The sequence below is a fragment of the Macaca thibetana genome, chromosome 3, assembly GCF_024542745.1.
Source record: "Macaca thibetana thibetana isolate TM-01 chromosome 3, ASM2454274v1, whole genome shotgun sequence".
NCBI classification, from domain to species: domain Eukaryota; kingdom Metazoa; phylum Chordata; class Mammalia; order Primates; family Cercopithecidae; genus Macaca; species Macaca thibetana.
In genome coordinates, this window is record NC_065580.1 from 170,122,723 (window position 1) to 170,142,175 (window position 19,453).

Genomic DNA, 19,453 nt, shown 5'->3' on the forward strand with positions numbered 1-19,453 from the left:
TTCTAATAATATATGAATGAAAGATTCTGGTTTTCTTTTCTTTTCTTTTTTTTTTTCTGTGAGCTTGAGTTTCTTGAAAAGCTTAACAAACCACTCAAAAATTAGATGAGCTGCTGCTAATTTCCTTTGCAAGTTAGTTGGGACATACTTTATGTATAGACTATAATGCACATTTATGCTACTGAACAAACAAAATGTTAAGTGATGGTGGGAGAACTTCCCAGAGAAAACATGTTAGCCTAGTAAATACTGTTGAAGTAAATATCTGAATAAATAACATAAAAATGTGGAGACTTGGAAGGTCACCAAGCCCTAACCATTTATTTTCATCCGTAACAGCAATCAGTTGCTCAGTGGACAATTTTGTTATGAGGTGTTGGTGATTTAACAAGTTGGCCCAAAGTAGTCGGAATCTAAAGTGAAAGATTTCATCTCTGTTGGGTTTTATTGGTGCACACTGGACTCTGTTGCTAGAATGGCCAAAGTTTTCTGCTTTTGGCATTCAAGAACCCAAGGAGAATGTAGTCACCAATTTGCTACAGTGTTTCCTGCATTTGTTTTAGTGGTTTGTGTATGATTCTAGAAAGCTTTGTTAAAAACACTACCCTAGGATGATTTGCTGTCTACTTTTTAGAGTATGTAATTGCTCAAACTACTGTCCTAGATGTTTTAAATAGCATTGTAAATTTGTTGGGGAATATCATTTTATCCTTAGACTGCATGAAAATTGATCTTATGTAATAAAAAGCAATTTACTTGGATTATAAGAATGTGATTATGGGCTCTGTAAAATAATATCTAGCTTGACTGGAACTGCAGAGAACATGTTTGAGAGGCTTAAGCGCAAATATTACCTGGCTGAGTGGTTTTGAACAATCACAGCAATCACTGGGGAAACCCAGGTGTCCTTTCTTCAAGCTCTCAAACTCCATGTTATTGGTATTTTAGACATTTTAAAATGCAAATGGGTATGTTTTCAAAATAAGCTGTATGTTTGTGACAACAGTAAACTCATAACTCTCTAAATCACCAAAAGAAATGAACGGATGAAGCAAGCTTAGTTGTGCATGAAACAGGAAAGTTCCTCATTTCACTTATCTTTCTTTGTCTCCCCTAGTCCTCCCTTTTATTAGCCACCTATTTACTTGACTAAGAAAATAAGTCACTGACATTCAAAAACCATCTATTAAGTGTTTGCAACTTGCACAGCACTAAGTTCAATACAGAGGTTTCAACAGTATATGGGAGCAAATGCACTTTGATCTCATGGGGCTTGATCAGAGAAGGCAGAAAATTAGACAATCCAAATGATATGTGGTGAGGGCTATGACATAATCCCACAATTGTCTCGCAAACTCTAATTCTAAATAAGGCTTTGTTTCCACATGTCATTAAGCATATGTGATCCAGATGAATTATGGGAACATCTACTCTTTAGTTTTTCAGTTTCCATCGAAATGTTCAGCAAAAGCAACTGCTACACTAACTCCATGCAACTGTTATTTCCCCGGAGGTCCCGTCTCTGGGTGAGAAAGCAGTTAAAGTGAACTCATCTACAATTAGGAAAAAAAATCAAGCCCTAGCATAATAGTCATGGAAAAAAAGAAATACACAATCACGGATTATTTACACTTCCTCTATTCTCTCCCTTAGGACATCTACTTGGCCTCTCCCATGACGATTCCAAATTCTGTGAAGAGACCTTTGGTTCCACAGAAGATAAGCGCTTAATGTCCTCCATCCTTACCAGTATTGATGCGTCTAAGCCCTGGTCCAAATGCACTTCAGCCACCATCACAGAATTCCTGGATGATGGCCATGGTAGGTATCATTTAGAACACAGGCTGAGAAACAAAATATGGGATTCTTAGGAGTTTGACTTCATTATATCCTCATAATATTCACCTTGCCCTCTAAGACAATAGTTGTTTGGATAATGTCAGAAGAAAGACCAAGGAAATTGATCATATGTGGGTATGTACTGCCAACGTCCTTGGTGGCATTTTAGCTATGGTATTTTGGCTTTTGAATTGAAAAAGTTCAAAGGAGAAGCAGTGTGGAAGACCACACAGAATGCCTAGCTAGTGCCCTGAAAGTCTGGCTTTTATTCCTTCTGTTACCACTAGCTTCCTGTGAGAACTTTGGCAGACATCTTGGTTTCCCTGCTATTAATATGACTCTCAGAATTATTTGTTACATGCCTATTATAGGGGTGCAGTTAAGGTGTAGGTGACAATTCTACTGGATTCTCTTTATGGCAACATAAACCTAGAAGAGGAAGCTTTCTAGATTTGCACTGACTAGAAGAATTTGGTTTTATCCTGATAGCAGATTCTCCTGAAAGCAGAGTAAAAACTGCAGAACAGAAATAGAAAAGCAATCTCAATGATGGGAAAACACTTTAAGAACTTCAAAAGAAACTCTTGGCTTTATCCTTTCAATACAATTCAGGAGCACAGCATATTTTATTAAATTCTATAAGACTAGGATTAGTGCTGTAAATTATATTAAAATACTGAGGAAGTTACAATTTTTAGAAATAATAAATTCTGACCCCTAAGTAATCTTTGAAACAAGCTGTTGCAAATTTCCTAGCATTCTTTAGTACTTTAAAATAATAAAAACACAGGAGGATAGATGCATTGGCATTGTAAAAAATCTTCAGACATTATGTAGCTGAAATTTCCTATCTTACAGAAATGGACATATTCTCATTTATTTTGTGTTCTCTTAAAATTTGTGTTTCTAAAACCAGTAGTTAAATTGAATGTGACAGAAATTATTGATCATAATAGTTTTCTACAAAATTATCTCATTATATAGGGTTCAAAGTTGAATAATCTATGAAAACTGTCTTTTTCCCACTTCCACAAAGTTTATGACTTAATGTCCCATAACTTTTTAGTATGTTGACTGTTTTGAATTGTGGCTACATAATACCAGAACAATTGAAAAATTCAAATTATTTCAGACATAAAGGCTGCACAGTTCTCTGATACCATGGAGCCAAAATATGTTCATTAACTCATTCTTGCTCCATTAGTGGTGAACAGGTAAAGATTTAGCCGCCTATTACTATATATTTGTATGTCTCATTTTGAAAAAGCAATCTGGGTCCAACTTGGTTTAAAATATATCTCGATACAAAAAAAAAAGTTCTTTTTTAGCTGAAAAAAATATCTCAATAATTTAAAGACTTGGAAACAACAATAAGAATTAGTGTATGAAGCTTTTCTTTTAGACCAATAATACAATGGTAATTTTATGTTTAGCTCAGTTTACATTGTGGATTAAATGCCCATAAAGTCCTAAAGTAAATGTTACCTTATTATCATCCTATCTATGTTGATCAGGTCAATGTCTCATAAAGTCCTTCTTGGGTGGAATCTTAAGTCTCCACTCATAATATTGCTTTTCTGTTTTACTTCTTTTCAGGTTTTCTGAAAATAAAATAACATTAATATTTTATTTCAAAATCACACGTTACACATTCCAAGAAGTTGAGCTAAACCTTGAATCACTAAATGAATGGATTTAGTTGCTAAGGCAGCAAATACTTATGGCTAAAATGAGACCAAATTTTTTTCCCTGTGCAAGTATTAGGTCAGCTAATTACAATGCTGGGGAGAATTTTGTTCCTAATTTTGAAATGATTCATTTATTTCATGTTTATGGAATTTGTGATCTTAATTTCTATGCAGTAAATATGCTTTCGGCATTGTCTTCATTTTTTTAACATTAATTCTATATTTAAAGGAGTCCATGCTCTGATTTTTTAAAGATTTTATAACAAATTTACATATTTTTATGTCTCTGTTTCTGTTCCAAAGGACTCAAGATAGAGAACAATTAAGGACATACTTTTAATAGAAATAGATCTTATTCATTTGCACTAATAAAAATGTATCTAAATTTCTCATATATATTAAATAAATTCAGTTACCAAAATTCATTGAACAGAAAATGCTTATAGTTTACTTATTTAATTTATTTCCTCCGATCTAGACTTTCTCACTTTTGAATATGTTGGTTTGGTTAGGCAGCCTTTGTTTGGATAAAAATAATCCTATTTTATCATAGCTTATAACGTGAATAAAGTGATTTCAGAATAACAAAAACCAAAGAAAAGCAGTGTGGCACAATGACAAAGCTCAGTTATATCTTATTTCGTTTCAAAAGAGCATACTCAGATTCAGAATTGAAACAGTGATACTCCCTGTAGTGCTATTATTTAAAGATGAATTGAAATAACTTAATAACTTTTAAATTGTAACCAAAAAGCTGACTTAAGTCAATGTAAGTGAAAGTGTGACCATAGAAACTACTAAACCCGGCCGGGCGTGGTGGCTCACGCCTGTAATCCCAGCACTTTGGGAGGCCGAGGCAGGCGGATCACAAGGTCAGGAGATCCAGACCATCCTGGCTAACATGGTGAAACCCCGTCTCTACTAAAAATACAAAAAAATTAGCCGGGCATGGTGGCGGCGCCTGTAGTCCCAGCTACTCGGGAGGCTAAGGCGGGAGAATGGCGTGAACTCGGGAGGCAGAGCTTGCAGTGAGCCAAGGTCACACCACTGCACTCCAGCCTGGAGGACAGAGCGAGACTCTGTCTCAAAGAAAAAAAAAGAAAGAAAGAAACTACTAAACCCACTTTAGAGATGATTGAGGTTCTAACATTTCAACTGAAGAGCATGGGAGAGAACTAAGAAGACAGTCAAAGCCCAAGATGATAGAATAACAAACAGATGCATCTTTGTTAGAAGACTAAACGATGTCACAAAACTCTATTATAAAACCTTTCAACTTTACCCGTAGGAAGATACGCAGGCTTCCACTCAGATTCATATTTTACAGTTCTACCATTTTTCTGTTCTAATTTTCTAGGCCACTCAATTTTTTAAGCAATAAAATAGTCATGAGGGGTGAGGGAGACTTTAGACAGGTAATCTGAGAGGAAGAAATGATATTATTTGACAATAAGAGAAAAGCTGTAAACAGCAGCCTGAGAACATGAAAGGCACAGTGGTCTAGTACCATTTTCTAAAGGTCAAAACCCCTATCTCACCAACACGGTCCCTCAAGTTAGTGCTATATTTCAGCATGATACAATAACTGACACACAGAAAAAAATGATTTTCAATTATTTAGGAAAGTTAAACTGTGGCCCCTATAAAGGCAGAAAAGCAATTGCTATTTTTTAAGCAGGTAATCTCACAACACATATACAATTTTTTAATGGTACCTAAAGAGTACATTATAAATGGGTATTCCATTTATGTCTAATATCTTATCCCTCCCCCTCTCACCTTCAGTAATACTGGAGAAATGAGGTCAGAGAGTAAAATTAAATTCAAAGCACTTGATTTATTTTTAAAATTATTAGCCATAAGTAGCTGGACATTTGTAGCACTTGTCCACTGCCAAATGTAAATTCATTAGTACTGAGTGTTTCCTGATTGAGCTCCAACAAGAAATATGCAGCAATTAGGTTATGGTTGAAAAACCAGTGTGTGCTCACTCTAAAGTCACTGTGTCTGCAGATTTGTGATTCAGAAAAGGAGAAGCCATGTCTCATGGGACCCCCCTACTCCCAACCTTGGCCAAGATACTTGTAGACATTCTGCAGTGTTTATACAAGCTAGCTCTAGGCAAGCTGGCTAGGAGTATGATCCTCAAAAATAAAGGTAAGCACTGGCAAAGAAATTGTGCAGTGAAAGCAGGTTATTGAATTTCCTTTCTCAAATGCTTACTAACCTTGAGTCCAGAAAAGATAGCTGTGCCTGCTGTATCCCTGAGTCCATGGTGCCAGATGATGAGAAAGGCAACCACTTATGTAGATACAGCTCAAGAACACTCACAACATAGGTTGCTAAGGAAAATCTATAGATGGTTTTGAAAATTCGTCATGTAGTGTAAAGAGCTAAGTTTACAGCCACTTACTGAACACAGAAATTTGCACATAAAATGATCTTGGAAAACCAGTTCTCTGAATCTTTTGTTAAGTATAGACTATAAAGCCAGCCAGGAGAGCTTAACATCAGTTTTTAAGGTGGAGTTAATAAAATTCAAAGCCAACACTATGGTTGTATCTTGATTTTCATACTAAATACGCTCTTTAATAGAGTGTGCAAATAAGACATATAGTTTAAGGCCACGGTGACTTTTATTTTTAAAAACATTCCTTTATCCTCTATCACAGGGAATCTTTAATTTAATTTCCTTGCCATTACATCTGCTAAACAGTATACCTAATGCATCTAACAGCTTCACACCCAGACCCCTTGAATTACTTTTTGACAACAATTGTCTGGTTTTTGGAAGTGCTCTTGTTCATTCTTATATCACTGGGTCCAAAATGAGTGATCAAAGAGCAGGCAAATGTACCCATTTATATTTTAACATTAGACATTCAAGGAAAGACCTAAAAGCAGAGGGCCAAGGGTCGTGAGATGAAGAGAGGAAGCAAAGGGAGATTGTAAGCAGTGGTGTTAGGCTTCTTTGGATGAGTTTCATTAGGAACATTAATTGATTTCTCCTAGATCATGAATATTTGGGTCATGCTCAATTTCATACCTGAGTATTGAAAAGGAAGAGAAGGTGGAAATAATTGTAGTGCTAGAAATAGGGAAGAAAAAATTGAAAATAATAAAGAACAACAACTTTGAGACCAGGCATGGTGGCTCAAGCCCTGTAATCCCAGCACTTTGGGAGGCCAAGGTGGGCGGATCACCTGAGGTCAGGAGTTTGAAACCAGCCTGGCCAACGTGATGAAACACCGTCTCTACTAAAAATACAAAAATCAGCTGGGCATGGGTGGCGCACCCCTGTAATCCCAGCTACTCAGGAGGCTGAGGCAGGAGAATTGCTTGAACCCGGGAGATGAAGGTTGCAGTGAGCCGAGATCGTGCCAGTGCACTCCAGTCTGGGCAACAGAGCTAGACTCCATCAAAAACAACAACAACAACAACAACAACAACAACAACAAAAAGAACAACAACTCTGATAATTTTGGTTCACCATTAATATGAGAGACAAATAGTACTATAAGTCAGATATACAAAACTAGAGATTTTTCTGTTACATTTCCTGGAGGCATGGCATTCCTTCCATCACCTTTAGTGGAATTCTGCCAACACGTTTTCTTACTGGTTCATCTCAAATCACAGCGTTTTACTTTTTATTTTTTTGTCTTATTTTAAGCATTTAGTTTAACATGAATGGTAAAACATATATGCAATATGCACACATTCCTATTGACTTTCTTTTCTTTCTTTCTTTCTTTCTTTTTTTTTTTTTTGAGATGGAATTTCGCTCTTTGTTGCCCAGGCTGGAGTGCAATGGCGTGATCTTGAATTTCGCTCTTTGTTGCCCAGGCTGGAGTGCAATGGCGTGATCTTGGCTCACTGCAACCTCAGCCTCCCGGGTTCAAGTGATTCTTCTACCTCAGCCTCCCGAGTAGCCTCCCGACTACAGGTGCCCGCCACCATGCCCAGCTAATTTTTGCATTTTTAGTAGAGCTAGGGTTTCACCATGTTGGCCAGGCTGGTCGTGAACTCCTGACCTCAGGTGATCCGCCCGCCTCGGCCTCCCAAAGTGCTGGGATTACAGGCATGAGCCACCGCACCCGGCTTGACTTTATTTTATAGTCTATCTATTTACATATACACAATGTTAAAACAAAAGAAAAAAAGGAAGAAGGAAGGAAAGGAGAGAGGGAGGGAAGGAGAGAAGAAGAAACTTGCCAATTTGTAGAACAGACCAAACACAAAATGTTCGCAGCAAGGCCCAGATCAAATTTCAGACTACGATGAATTAAAACATATGTGAAGTAGATGTGAAGAAGTGGTTGAGAATAAAAGTAAAATAGGTTAAGAAAAACATCAGCAGTAGGTTGGATGCTTCCAGAGGTCACTAGAAATGATACTGAAAGGTTGATCAGTTTCCCTTTTTACTCCTTCCCCAAACTGTATACATTTTTTAAACATAGAAAAATGTATATCCAATCTGTTATTACTTAGATTTTAAACATTTTATACTGTGAGATTCAGACTTAGACTCTGTATTGATTTTTGTTATTGTTTCTTGCCATCATTCTGTCATTTGGTAGAGATGCTTGTACCTATTTTGTTGCAAAAGGATGTAATTCAATGTAAAAATGAAATCTTATATACTTTGGCATAAACAGAAATTGATGCAGCTACAAATCCTAGTACTGAGAATGTTGGCACAACACATTAATTGCAATTCTGAAATAAGTTATTTTATTTTAAGCAAGAAAAGGTCATCTCCACATGTATGACCTCTAAGGGAAAATTATAGAGCTGATATATCTTATTTTTAATGGAAAGCTAAAGTGTTACTTATTTTTAAAACTTATACTTCTAAGTTAAGCTTTTCAAAGAGATGCCACATCTTGAAGTCTCCTTATTGGAAGCCAATTTCAAATTGTTTGCATTACACATTTCTTTTCACTTGTCATCTACTAGTGAGGTAGAACAGGTGTCAGTGACTGTGTATGCATAGTCAGGTGGTGAGTTATTTTGACTCCAGAAAAATGAGGTAGATCCATGCCTTGTGAATGCGTACATGGTAAAGATTTCCTAACTAATATTTAGTTACCCAGTCCTATAGTCTGTGCTTTTTAGTAAAACTTAAAAAAAAAAAAAAAAGTTTCTTAAAACAGCACTTTTGAAGAACTGGAAAACATTCTTGCAGACTCAGAGATTTGTTGACAGTCTTCTAACATCAGCAATCTGCCAGGCATCTCCTGGTGTACACAGTACTTCTTTTTTGATTCTGCAATGAAGATAATGTTTTTCGTGGGGTTCTGAAGCCCTAATCGCACTCTGTCTTATAAACAGAGCTTAGTGAGCTTTTACTATCATTCTTTCCTACTGACTTGATGTTGATGTTTTTCTTTTAACTTGGTGTTTTTCTCCCAAAGTTCTCTTTGGCTGGATACTTATTTTTAATGCTTTTCCTGGCTTGCCTTAAGAAGCTTTACCTCTCCAAACATTCTGGCTCAGAAGTTTAACAGGAACTTTGCTCTTTATTCATTTTCATATAATGCCCCCAACACAGATTGACAAATTCTAAGGTATTCACTTTGAAGAAATTTGAATGCAGTCCTTAAAAATTTATGGTATACTTAAAATGTGCTGAATATTCAATTTCTCAGTGGTGCATAAGGATTTGAATATGACTTTTTGTTGAATAAAAAGAATAACTGTAATACATCTAAAAGACTGTGAAATATGCTGGGATAGAACTACCATTGCTTTGTATTTTTCTGGTCACCCTTAATCTCTTTGTTAGGTAATTTCACATGTACAGTATCACAGTGAGAAGAGAAGCATTATGCAGATCTTGAAAATAAATTAAGGAGAGGTTAGCTAACTTAGCCAGCAGCATTCAACCATTTAGTGTTTCACCAGAGTAAGACTTCAGACCGGGTGTTTCTTCCATTAAGCTCAATATCCACTGCTTAAAGGATCCTTACACATGGCTGCCCTTCAGCAATACAATCAGGCAGCTACTCACATGCTAACAGAAGCCATCTGGCATCAGAAGAGGAGGGCAGGCTCCGAGCATGAAACCATAACAGCTGTGTGACCTTGGGTAACTGGTCTGCCTCTTACGGGCCTCAGTTTCCTTATCTGTAGCATAAATAAAATATGCACTAGAATCTGCCTGATGGGGCTGTGGTGAGGATTAAATGAGCTCATACGTGTAAAGAATGGAGAATAGTGTGTGTAACACATATTTGTTATTTTTAATTGCTATTATAATAATTGTGTAAATCCTAAAATCAAGTAAACAGAAAAATACAGAAACAGATGGACAATGTGCATGCACGTGTGTGTGACAAAAGAAAATTAATGATGTTAACTCACTGGACAGGGATTCTTAAGGAAGCTTTTGCAGGGAGGGAAAGGAGAGGACGAGGAAGCACATTTAAGGTTTTGGATTCTCATCGTCCATGTTCCAGCTTCTATGAATCCCCCATCTCACCCCTCTGCCTGTACACCCTCATACATGATGCAATGAGATGCCCACCTTGCTTCAGCAGATACGCTCCAAATACTCAGCAAATACCAATTCCATTAAATAGATACAAAGAGAAGAGTATAAAGACTAGCCTAATCCTAAATGATCAAAGACTATTTTTTCTTTTTTCACTGCTCCTTTGTTCTGTGAATCTTGAAAGCTTTTTATTAAAATTTTTATCAGTCTGGGAGAAATACTTTATCTCCTTGACTTTATTGGGAGGCCTTCAAAGGTAGATCTGGGTCATTTTTCTGTATTTCAGATACCTAGTGTGTTTTCTAGAACATTGTAGGTGCCGAACAAATGCTTGTCGAGTGACTGTAAGAATGAATGAGGATCCAGCTTGGCTATTATTTATGGAATTAGTGGAAAGGAGACATGTGATAGGCACATGGGGAAGGGGTGAGTTAGAAATGGGTAATGGGTTATACAAATAGAGTGCCAAAGGCAAACTCTGTTTCTCGAAGTAGTCAATGTTTCATTATCATTATTATTATTATTAAAATTCACCATCTAATTTCCTCTAGGTCCATCCCAATTTCATTTAGCGCCTTAGCACAACGGCTATTTTCACAAGTAATCATTACAAAATCATTTTATTTCATCACACCCCTGCCAACCTCACCTCTATTGTCACAGACACTCCGGAGCGTATCACTCCTGAGAACCCTGGAGGGTATTGTGCGTCGGAGGAGGCGCCCAGCCTTGTCCCCGTGGAGTCCCTCTCCAGAGCATTACACTGCAGATCCGTAGGTGCCTCGTGCTCCAACACCAGCCAGGGCATTTTATTTTTAGATCCATGACTTTAGCGGTTTGAAACCTAAACACAGAGCCGTGGTCAATCTCAGATATTCTTGTAGGTAACTGTTTGCTGGACCAACCACGAAAGCAGATCCTGGGCCCCGAAGAACTCCCAGGACAGACCTATGATGCCACTCAGCAGTGTAACCTGACATTCGGGCCCGAGTACTCCGTGTGTCCCGGCATGGATGTCTGCGCTCGCCTGTGGTGTGCCGTGGTCCGCCAGGGCCAGATGGTCTGTCTTACCAAGAAACTGCCTGCTGTGGAAGGGACGCCTTGTGGAAAGGGGAGAATCTGCCTGCAGGGCAAATGTGTGGACAAAACCAAGAAAAAATATTATTCAGTAAGTGATTTTCTCATCAGTCAGGGCCTGGAGGCCCAAGAAGTGAAGTGCATTCTTGTGATGGGTATGGTCACTGTCCTCAGAAGGTTTTATTTTCTGATTTAAAAACTTTTCATTTTGAGATTTATTTACGGCTTCTTTTACTCGCAGTAGCCATTCTCAGTGATCCGAGATTTACTGGGGAAAATGCAGATACCAGGGATTTCTTTGCAGTTTACATCTTTTAACAAATACTCATGTAACTCAGATTCTGTCTAATTGAGACCCCAGGCAGAAGCCTATTCATTGCCTTTGGAAAGTTTACTTTCAAACTTCTCTGGCTGAAGTTATCAGAATATAAGTATTTAAATTCAGTAAGGAGGTAATAGCAGAGCTGATACATGTGGTCCTTGTACATATTTGGTGAGCTCCAAATGGTCACTTTTTTCCCCTTGACAATAAGTTCATCTAAATTTAGGAGCTAAAGTAACTTATGGCTGCTCCGGGAAAACACATCTGCCACCATATACACAGTCCACTTCAGATCAGCAACTGCCCTGTTAATTTTCAAAACCTGAGTAAAATAGGTGCTCGCTCTCAACCCACAAGATTTGCAAAGTTCCTAGAAGAGAATTATCATGTGCCCATTGCCTGTATCTTTCCGGGGCATCACCCAGCCATGCACCATCAGATAACCTGACACAGTCAGCCAGAGGCAATTCACAGATTCCCTCAGCAAAGCAGCTGATCAGATTCTTCCTTTCGGAATCTCTAAGCTCCCTCCCGGAATGTCTCCAGAGAAATAGACTCGGGTTGCCATAAAAGGGCTCTTCCTTCCCTAAGGGGTGTGTCTGCATGTATGCCGTGAGCGCATTTCAGTATCTGTCACATCTAATTAGGAATTAAACCAAGTTGGGTCCGGTACATTTATGTACGTCACGGAGTCGGTCACAGACAGGATGTGGGTTGTCAACAAAGGGACCGCAGAGTTTTACTGCTAAACAGATGCAAACACAAATAATGACCAGTGCCATGCAGATCCTTCAGCATTATACGTTTCAATAAAGATCCAAGATCAGAGTGGACAAAAAGTTACCATGCTTCAGTGATATTAACAGAGATGGACCAAATCAGAAGACATAATTTACAATGGCCCATAGAAACCAGGAGGTAATCTTTGTGGTGTGCTCAGTACTTAGGATGACGCTTTCAGATCTTCTAGTGCTGGAGTGGGGGTGGTAGAAAAGATGGATTGCTTAACACTGGAAATGTATTGCATTTCCAAAGCATGATCATGTTAAATTCAGTGAAAATATAACTGTGTCTGTGACAAAGTTTCTACTTTGTCGTTAAAAGCAAGTGATTTCCAAATGCACATTTTGATTGTTTTTCTCTCATCTGAGTTAAAATATCTTCTATTTTCAGACATCAAGCCATGGCAACTGGGGGTCTTGGGGATCCTGGGGCCAGTGTTCTCGCTCATGTGGAGGAGGAGTGCAGTTTGCCTATCGTCACTGTAATAACCCTGCTCCCAGAAACAACGGACGCTACTGCACAGGGAAGAGAGCCATCTACCGCTCCTGCGGTCTCATGCCCTGCCCGCCCAATGGTACGCTGCTCCCAAGTGTCAGCAACCATCACATGCTACATGTCATTTGTATTCTAGCAATAATTAATACAGGAGGCTGGGGAAATAATATTAATCTTAAACTGCGCAGTTCCACCAATATGCAGATCAATAACAAACACGTATGTGAATTTTATTTTTTTTTGAGACGGAGTCTTGCACTGTTGCCCAGGTTGGAGTGCAACGGCACATTCTTGGCTCACTGCAGCCTCCGCCTCCTGGGTTCACACGATTCTCCTGCCTCAGCCTCCTGAGTAGCTGGGATTACAGGTGCACACCACCACACTTGGCTTGCTATTTATTTATTTATTTATTTATTTATTTATTTATTGTATTTTTAGTAGAGATGGAGTTTTACTGTGTTGGTCAGACTGGTCTCGAACTCCTGACCTTGTGATCTGCCCACCTCAACCTCACAAAGTGCTGGGATTACAGGCATGAACCACCATGCCCATCCATATATGTGATTTTTAAGTTATTATTATAAGCAAAAGAGTATTCAGAGAACTGGAATAAAGAATCACCATTTTGAACTCTATCTATGGATAAAATCCATCAGCACTATTGAGTAAAGAGACTGTGCAAAAAAAAAAAAAAATTTTTGCATCTTACCCTTAAAATTAACTATTTAAACCCACAGGAATAGATCTAAGTTTCAGAACTGACAAATAATACTGTAACATGTTTGTTTTCTAGGTAAATCATTTCGTCATGAACAGTGTGAGGCCAAAAACGGCTATCAGTCTGATGCAAAAGGAGTCAAAACTTTTGTGGAATGGGTTCCCAAATATGCAGGCGTCCTGCCAGCGGATGTGTGCAAGCTGACCTGCAGAGCCAAGGGCACTGGCTACTATGTGGTATTTTCTCCAAAGGTAACTACACACCAACTGTGCAGAAGCGGTGGGCGTACTGGTGGAAATTATTTGGTAGAACGAAGCCTGCGGACGCAAGATGTAAACAGCTATTAGTTTGGGGTCAGTTAGATTTTGGAAGGTTTTTATTTTCATCTCTATAACTTGTATATTTTCAAACTTTACACAATGAATAAAAATTATTTTATAAACAGAACAAGTAAATGTTTTAAAAGCTATATTTAAAAGGTGTAACTCCCTGTCAAGGAAGGCAAAGTGTGGCCTTAACTTTAAAGTAACCATGAAAACAACTAGTGTTTCCTAAGCACCATTGTAAAGGAGACTCCAAGGCAAGAAAACTTTTTCTATTTTTCCATGATTTACTTAAGAATTCCTTTGATGAGCCATGGAGATGGGTTTCAAGATCATATACCTTTGCCTGAGGCTTTTGAATAAGTCAAGAACCCTTAATATGAACAATGTCCCTCTAGTTACGTATATTTGTATGAAACATGACTTATTTTTCACAAGTGAGCATTTTCTAAATCTATAGCAGAGTTTTATTCTTATGGTCAGTGTTATACAGCAATTTACACATTTATAAACAGTTGCTACATTTAAAATCACCTATGGCTGAGTGCAATGGCTCACACCTGTAACCCCAGCACTTTGGGAAGCCGAGGCGGGCTTTCACATGATGAAACCCCGTCTCTACTAAAAATACAAAAATTAGCTGGGTGTGGTGGTGCATGCCTGTAATCCTAACTACTCGGGAGGCTGAGGCAGGAGAATCGTTTGAACCCGTGAGGCACAGATTGCAGTGAACTGAGATCACACCACTGCACTCCAGCCTGGTAAGAGAGCGAGACTCTGTCTCAGAAAAAAAATTACCTCTGAAACTTGGCCTTCAGATATTTATGACATGTTATTGAAAAACAAGCTAATGCCCAATTTATGTAATTTTTTAAATATCATGTTTTTATTAGAAAATAATGCATTTTCATTTAAAAAATTACACAGCAGTAAAAACATAAAATCACCTGAAAATACCACCATCTACAGAGCTATTAACCTGATGAAGTATATTCTACTTCAATTCACACACACACACATTCACAACATACACACATGTATAAAAAGAGTTTTCTATATACATACCTATGAAATTTACAGGCTTATTTATGTATGTGAGTATATATATATTATACTCACATGCACAAGCCACAATCTATGTACACACTGTTTTATAACTAGCTTTTAAACTATACACTAATCCCTTTATTCAAAATATATTCAGTCTCTTCCAGTAAGTCCGTTCATCTAACTTCTCCAGACTCCTTTTTCTATACTAATTTGGTTGCCTCTATTTCGGTGTCTGACAGTTCAACACACAATAGGGAATGCTCTCCAACCATGACATAGTTTTGAATGGCAAGTTTAGATTTTCGAATTTGTCATTATCATAACAACTATGCAACAAGAAGGATCTTTGCATTCTCAAGCCTGCTTATATTCAGTTCTGCAAACAAATGATAGTCCAAAACCCTAAGTCCAAAACACTTTTTTCTATCATAAAAAGCCAAGATGGTATCGTGAGAATGTATTATGCATACAAAAACGAAGATAAGTACCTTGTGTCTCCTAACACATTCAGAGGTAAGCTTAAGAGAGAAACTGTGTAACCTAGGCTTATTGTAATCTGCTGTCTGGCAATATGCCAAGGATTTTTCAGTTAGATACTTCCAGAAACTATGTTTTTTGGCTTTTTTTTTTCAATGAACTATGTCCATCAAACTCAAAAAATCACAAATGAGACCTTACTAGTTGACCAAAGGAGCAAATACTGACGCACACGTTTCCCACTGCTAATGTGTTTGCCGTGATTCAGGTGACCGACGGCACTGAATGTAGGCCGTACAGCAATTCTGTCTGCGTCCGGGGGAAGTGTGTGAGAACTGGCTGTGACAGCATCATCGGCTCAAAGCTGCAGTATGACAAGTGCGGGGTATGTGGAGGAGACAACTCCAGCTGTACAAAGATTGTTGGAACCTTTAATAAGAAAAGGTAATGATAGAACCTTTGCCTTTGTATGAATTGAACAAAGCTTTAGACGCTTGCAAAATTGGTAAAGGGGGGTTCATATTACATCCTAAGCTATGTGTACAAGGAGGTCTAACGTGGCTCTAGAAACACATTTTAAACATGAGAAGGAAGAGACAGGAGATGAATAAAACTCTGGTTGCTCAGGGGTAACTCATGACGCCTCTGGAAGCAGATAAACTGCAGTAGCCATGGGAATCAATAGCTGGCAGAGTCGGAAAACTGAAAAGAAAGAGTGGGTGACATTCCACTTTAGTGATATGTTGCAGATCTATTGTTATTCCTAAAACATAATTTAGATAAGGTTGGCTGGTTTCGATCTTAACTGTAGTTTCAAAAACAAATTCTCCTTACACTGTGTTTTCCTTAAGAAAACATTTCTCCTTGCAAAATGTAAGTTCATGGCAGTGGTGTGGGTAACAATCCTAGTGAAGTATCCTGGTTTATATCTGCTCTCTAAAGAAATACATACAGCAGTGTCTGTCTCCTGCTTCCTCTTGTGGCCCTAGATTACACTTTTGCTTTAAATATTCAAGTTTATAAAGTACCAATTTCTGGCATAAAACATGCTATCAGGTAGGATGACTGGGTTGACTAGAGTCTGGTAAAACACAGGCTTGCTTTTCTTCCCAAACCACTCTTAGGCTGAGTGTTATTAGTCAAAGGTATCTGTATTCTTGATGGACGTGCTCTGTTGTCTGTAATTTGAGAGTAATATGCAAACCAAATTAACAATAGGATTTATTAAAATAATTTAAAATGTTAATGTAAAAACTGTAAATTTCCTCTGATGCGATTTGAAACTATATGGCTGAAAAATTTATTCTGAGTTAAAATAGGCATTACTAATTCTATTTGCTAATGAAATAATTATTCACCCAATTGTGTTAGACCATCTATGTCAAAAACCCTGCATGCCCAATTATAGCCTGCATTTTTATATGTTTCAAAGGTATTAAACACCTTGGAGATGATCAGTCCAACTTTCTGTTTTAAAAATGAGATGGACTCTGCAAATATAGGAGTTAGTCAATTCTCCACGGCTGATGACTGCCAGAGAAGAACAGACACCATAACTGAAATCCTAGAATGCACAGGTCACTTTGAAAAAAAAATAGAGAAAGAGAGAAAGAGAGAGAGAGAGAGAGAGAGAGAGAAAGACAGAAAGAAGGAAAGAAAGAAAGAAAGAAAGAAAGAAAGAAAGAAAGAAAGAAAGAGAGAGAAAGAGAAGAAAGAAAGAAGAAAAAGAAAAAGAAAGAAAAAGAAATAAAGAAAGAAAAAGAAAGAAAGAGAAAGAAAAGGGAGGGACGGAGAAAAGAAAGAAAGGAAAAGGAAAGGAGGGAGAGAGAGAATTCAGGAATCAGATTAGAAACAAAATTACTTTTAAAAAGTAATACCTTATACACTTTATGGTACATATTCTCATCTATATAAAGTTATAAACCACTTTTCAAATTGCCAAATTTAGCATTTTAAGTATTTTTGTGTTGACAACTAATATCTGCACATTTTTTTCACATGAAAAGATGAAGAAATTCATTACAGCAACAAATGGTATGCAATGTAACCACTCGAAAATTGGTTTGACCAAGATTATATTATGGTACAAACGACTTGTTTGAGTAGTTCAAAGTTATTACCTAGGGAGGCCATAGAAATTTATATGATTTATAAAAAGGAACATTGATCTCATACTGGAATATCTGTAATCAAGCTTTGGCTCAATGATTGCTTAGACATGTGATCTTTGAATCGTCACCTAATTTCTTTACCGTGAGATTTCTCAAAAGTAAAGTGGAAATGCTAGTAATTATTATCATACGGTTAATAAAACTGTTGTGAAGGTGAAATGAGATAATACATACTAAAATATTTTATCAAGTTTAAGCCTACACAATATGACCCTAATCCTAACTTGCTCCTCCCTCAGTTTTCTTCATCTCAGTAAATGGCAACTCAGTCTTTCTACTATTGAAGCCAAAACTCTAGAGTCATGGTTCATGTCTCATTTTCTCTCACCCCACATCCATCCATCACCAGATCCTGTCGGTTCTATTTCCACCACATCTCCAGCATCTGGGTGCCCCTCACCACAGTGACCTCAATCCAAGTGTTCATCAGATCTTGCCTGGACTAACACTGCAGTTTTCTCGTGACCTCTGGATTCTTTGCCCCTCAATCTTGTCTTACCAAGCAAGGAAAGCCATGGCTATTACCTAGATCAGATCATTGCATTCCTTTGATCAATAGCCTCCAATGGCTTCCATCTTACTTAGAGTCAATGCCCAAGACTGTTTTTTAATCTCCAAGGTGCTAAAAGATCTGGCCCCTTCCCTCCTCTGTGTCTTTTCTACACTGTCCCCTTCTCTTGCTCTGCTCTGACCAGAATGGACTTTCTGGCACTTCAGAAACATGACACCAGGTATGAGGATGCTGTTTCCTCTGCCTGGAACACTTTCCGCTATTAATGAGCAGTACACCTTCCAGAATCTCTTAGGTTTCTGTCAAATGTCATCTGCCCAGATGGTGGCTACTGTACATGAACGAGAGGGCATCTTCTGCATTCCCACCACTACTGTGTAACTTCTTACCTTACTGTGTTTCTTCACAGCTCTTATCAATTCATATCACCACATATTTTGTTTGCTGGGAGCAGACTAAAACATCCCTTCTCTGACATGCTTGGATATCAATAAATACATTTCTTCATGACAGTCATTGCCGTTGGCACTGTGCAGATAGCCCTGAACAAAACAAGATTCCTTTACCCTGCTAGCCATACTTCGTAAGAGTTATATGAAAATTGCATTCACTTATGGTAGTCAGGAAAGCTGGTTAGTGTCTGGAGTTTAAATGATACCAAGCAGGATGTAAAGAAAAGGAATCAGGAATATCAAGAGAATCATCTTTTACTAAGGCACTAAAAACTCAGGGCACTAATATTTAGGTTTACCAGTGCTTGTGAAACTTAGTTTGAAGACCTACAGCAATACTGACCATCATACTAATTCTTAAGATGAGACAAGCTCTAAGGAACAAGGGTAAACACCCAAAAAAGTTTTCCTTACCCTTTATTCTTTATTTTACTTACTCCTACTCCCTACTGGGCATCATTTGAACTCTGGACATAACCAGAATTTAATTTCATTTAACCACTACAACATATGGCTGGCAGGGGTCAGGATTTTATGCCTGGGGACATAGTGAAAAAGAGTACTAACTGGGAGTCAAGAGCCTGACCTTTTTTTTTTTTTTTCTTTTCTTTTTTTTTTTTTTTTAAGACAGAGTCTAACTCTGTTGCCCAGGCTGGAGTGCAATGGCGCAATCTTGGCTCACTGCAACCTCTGCCTCCCAGGTTCAAGCGATTCTCCTGCCTCGGCCTCCAGAATAGCTGGGATTAGAGGCATGGGCCACCAAGCCAAGCTACTTTTTGTATTTTTAGTAGAGACGGGGTTTCACCATGTCTGCCAGGCTGGTCAGGAACTCCTGTCCTCAGGTGATCCCCCCGCCTCGGCCTCCCAAAGTGCTGGGATTACAGGCGTGAGCACGGCATCCAGCCAAGCCTGGCTTTTAAGCCTAACACTGCCACTAATCAGCTCTAAAATGAACTTGTTCAAATACTTTCATATATCCCCATTTCATACTCTTTTTGTGTAAGATGACATATTTATCCCCAACTACCTTCTGTTTAGACAGATCTCATTC

At 38.1% G+C, this 19,453-nt stretch overlaps 1 protein-coding gene across 1 annotated transcript in view; it reads left to right on the forward strand.

Moving 5' to 3' along the window:
• ADAMTS5 (ADAM metallopeptidase with thrombospondin type 1 motif 5) overlaps nt 1–19,453 on the forward strand; it is a 51,077-nt gene that overhangs the window by 22,946 nt on the left and 8,678 nt on the right. Inside the window, exons 4-8 of the mRNA XM_050782161.1 lie at nt 1,654–1,821; nt 10,908–11,191; nt 12,596–12,779; nt 13,494–13,669; nt 15,537–15,712. Of these exons, the coding sequence (XP_050638118.1) occupies nt 1,654–1,821; nt 10,908–11,191; nt 12,596–12,779; nt 13,494–13,669; nt 15,537–15,712 (988 nt within the window). The remainder of the gene's footprint in view (nt 1–1,653; nt 1,822–10,907; nt 11,192–12,595; nt 12,780–13,493; nt 13,670–15,536; nt 15,713–19,453) is intronic.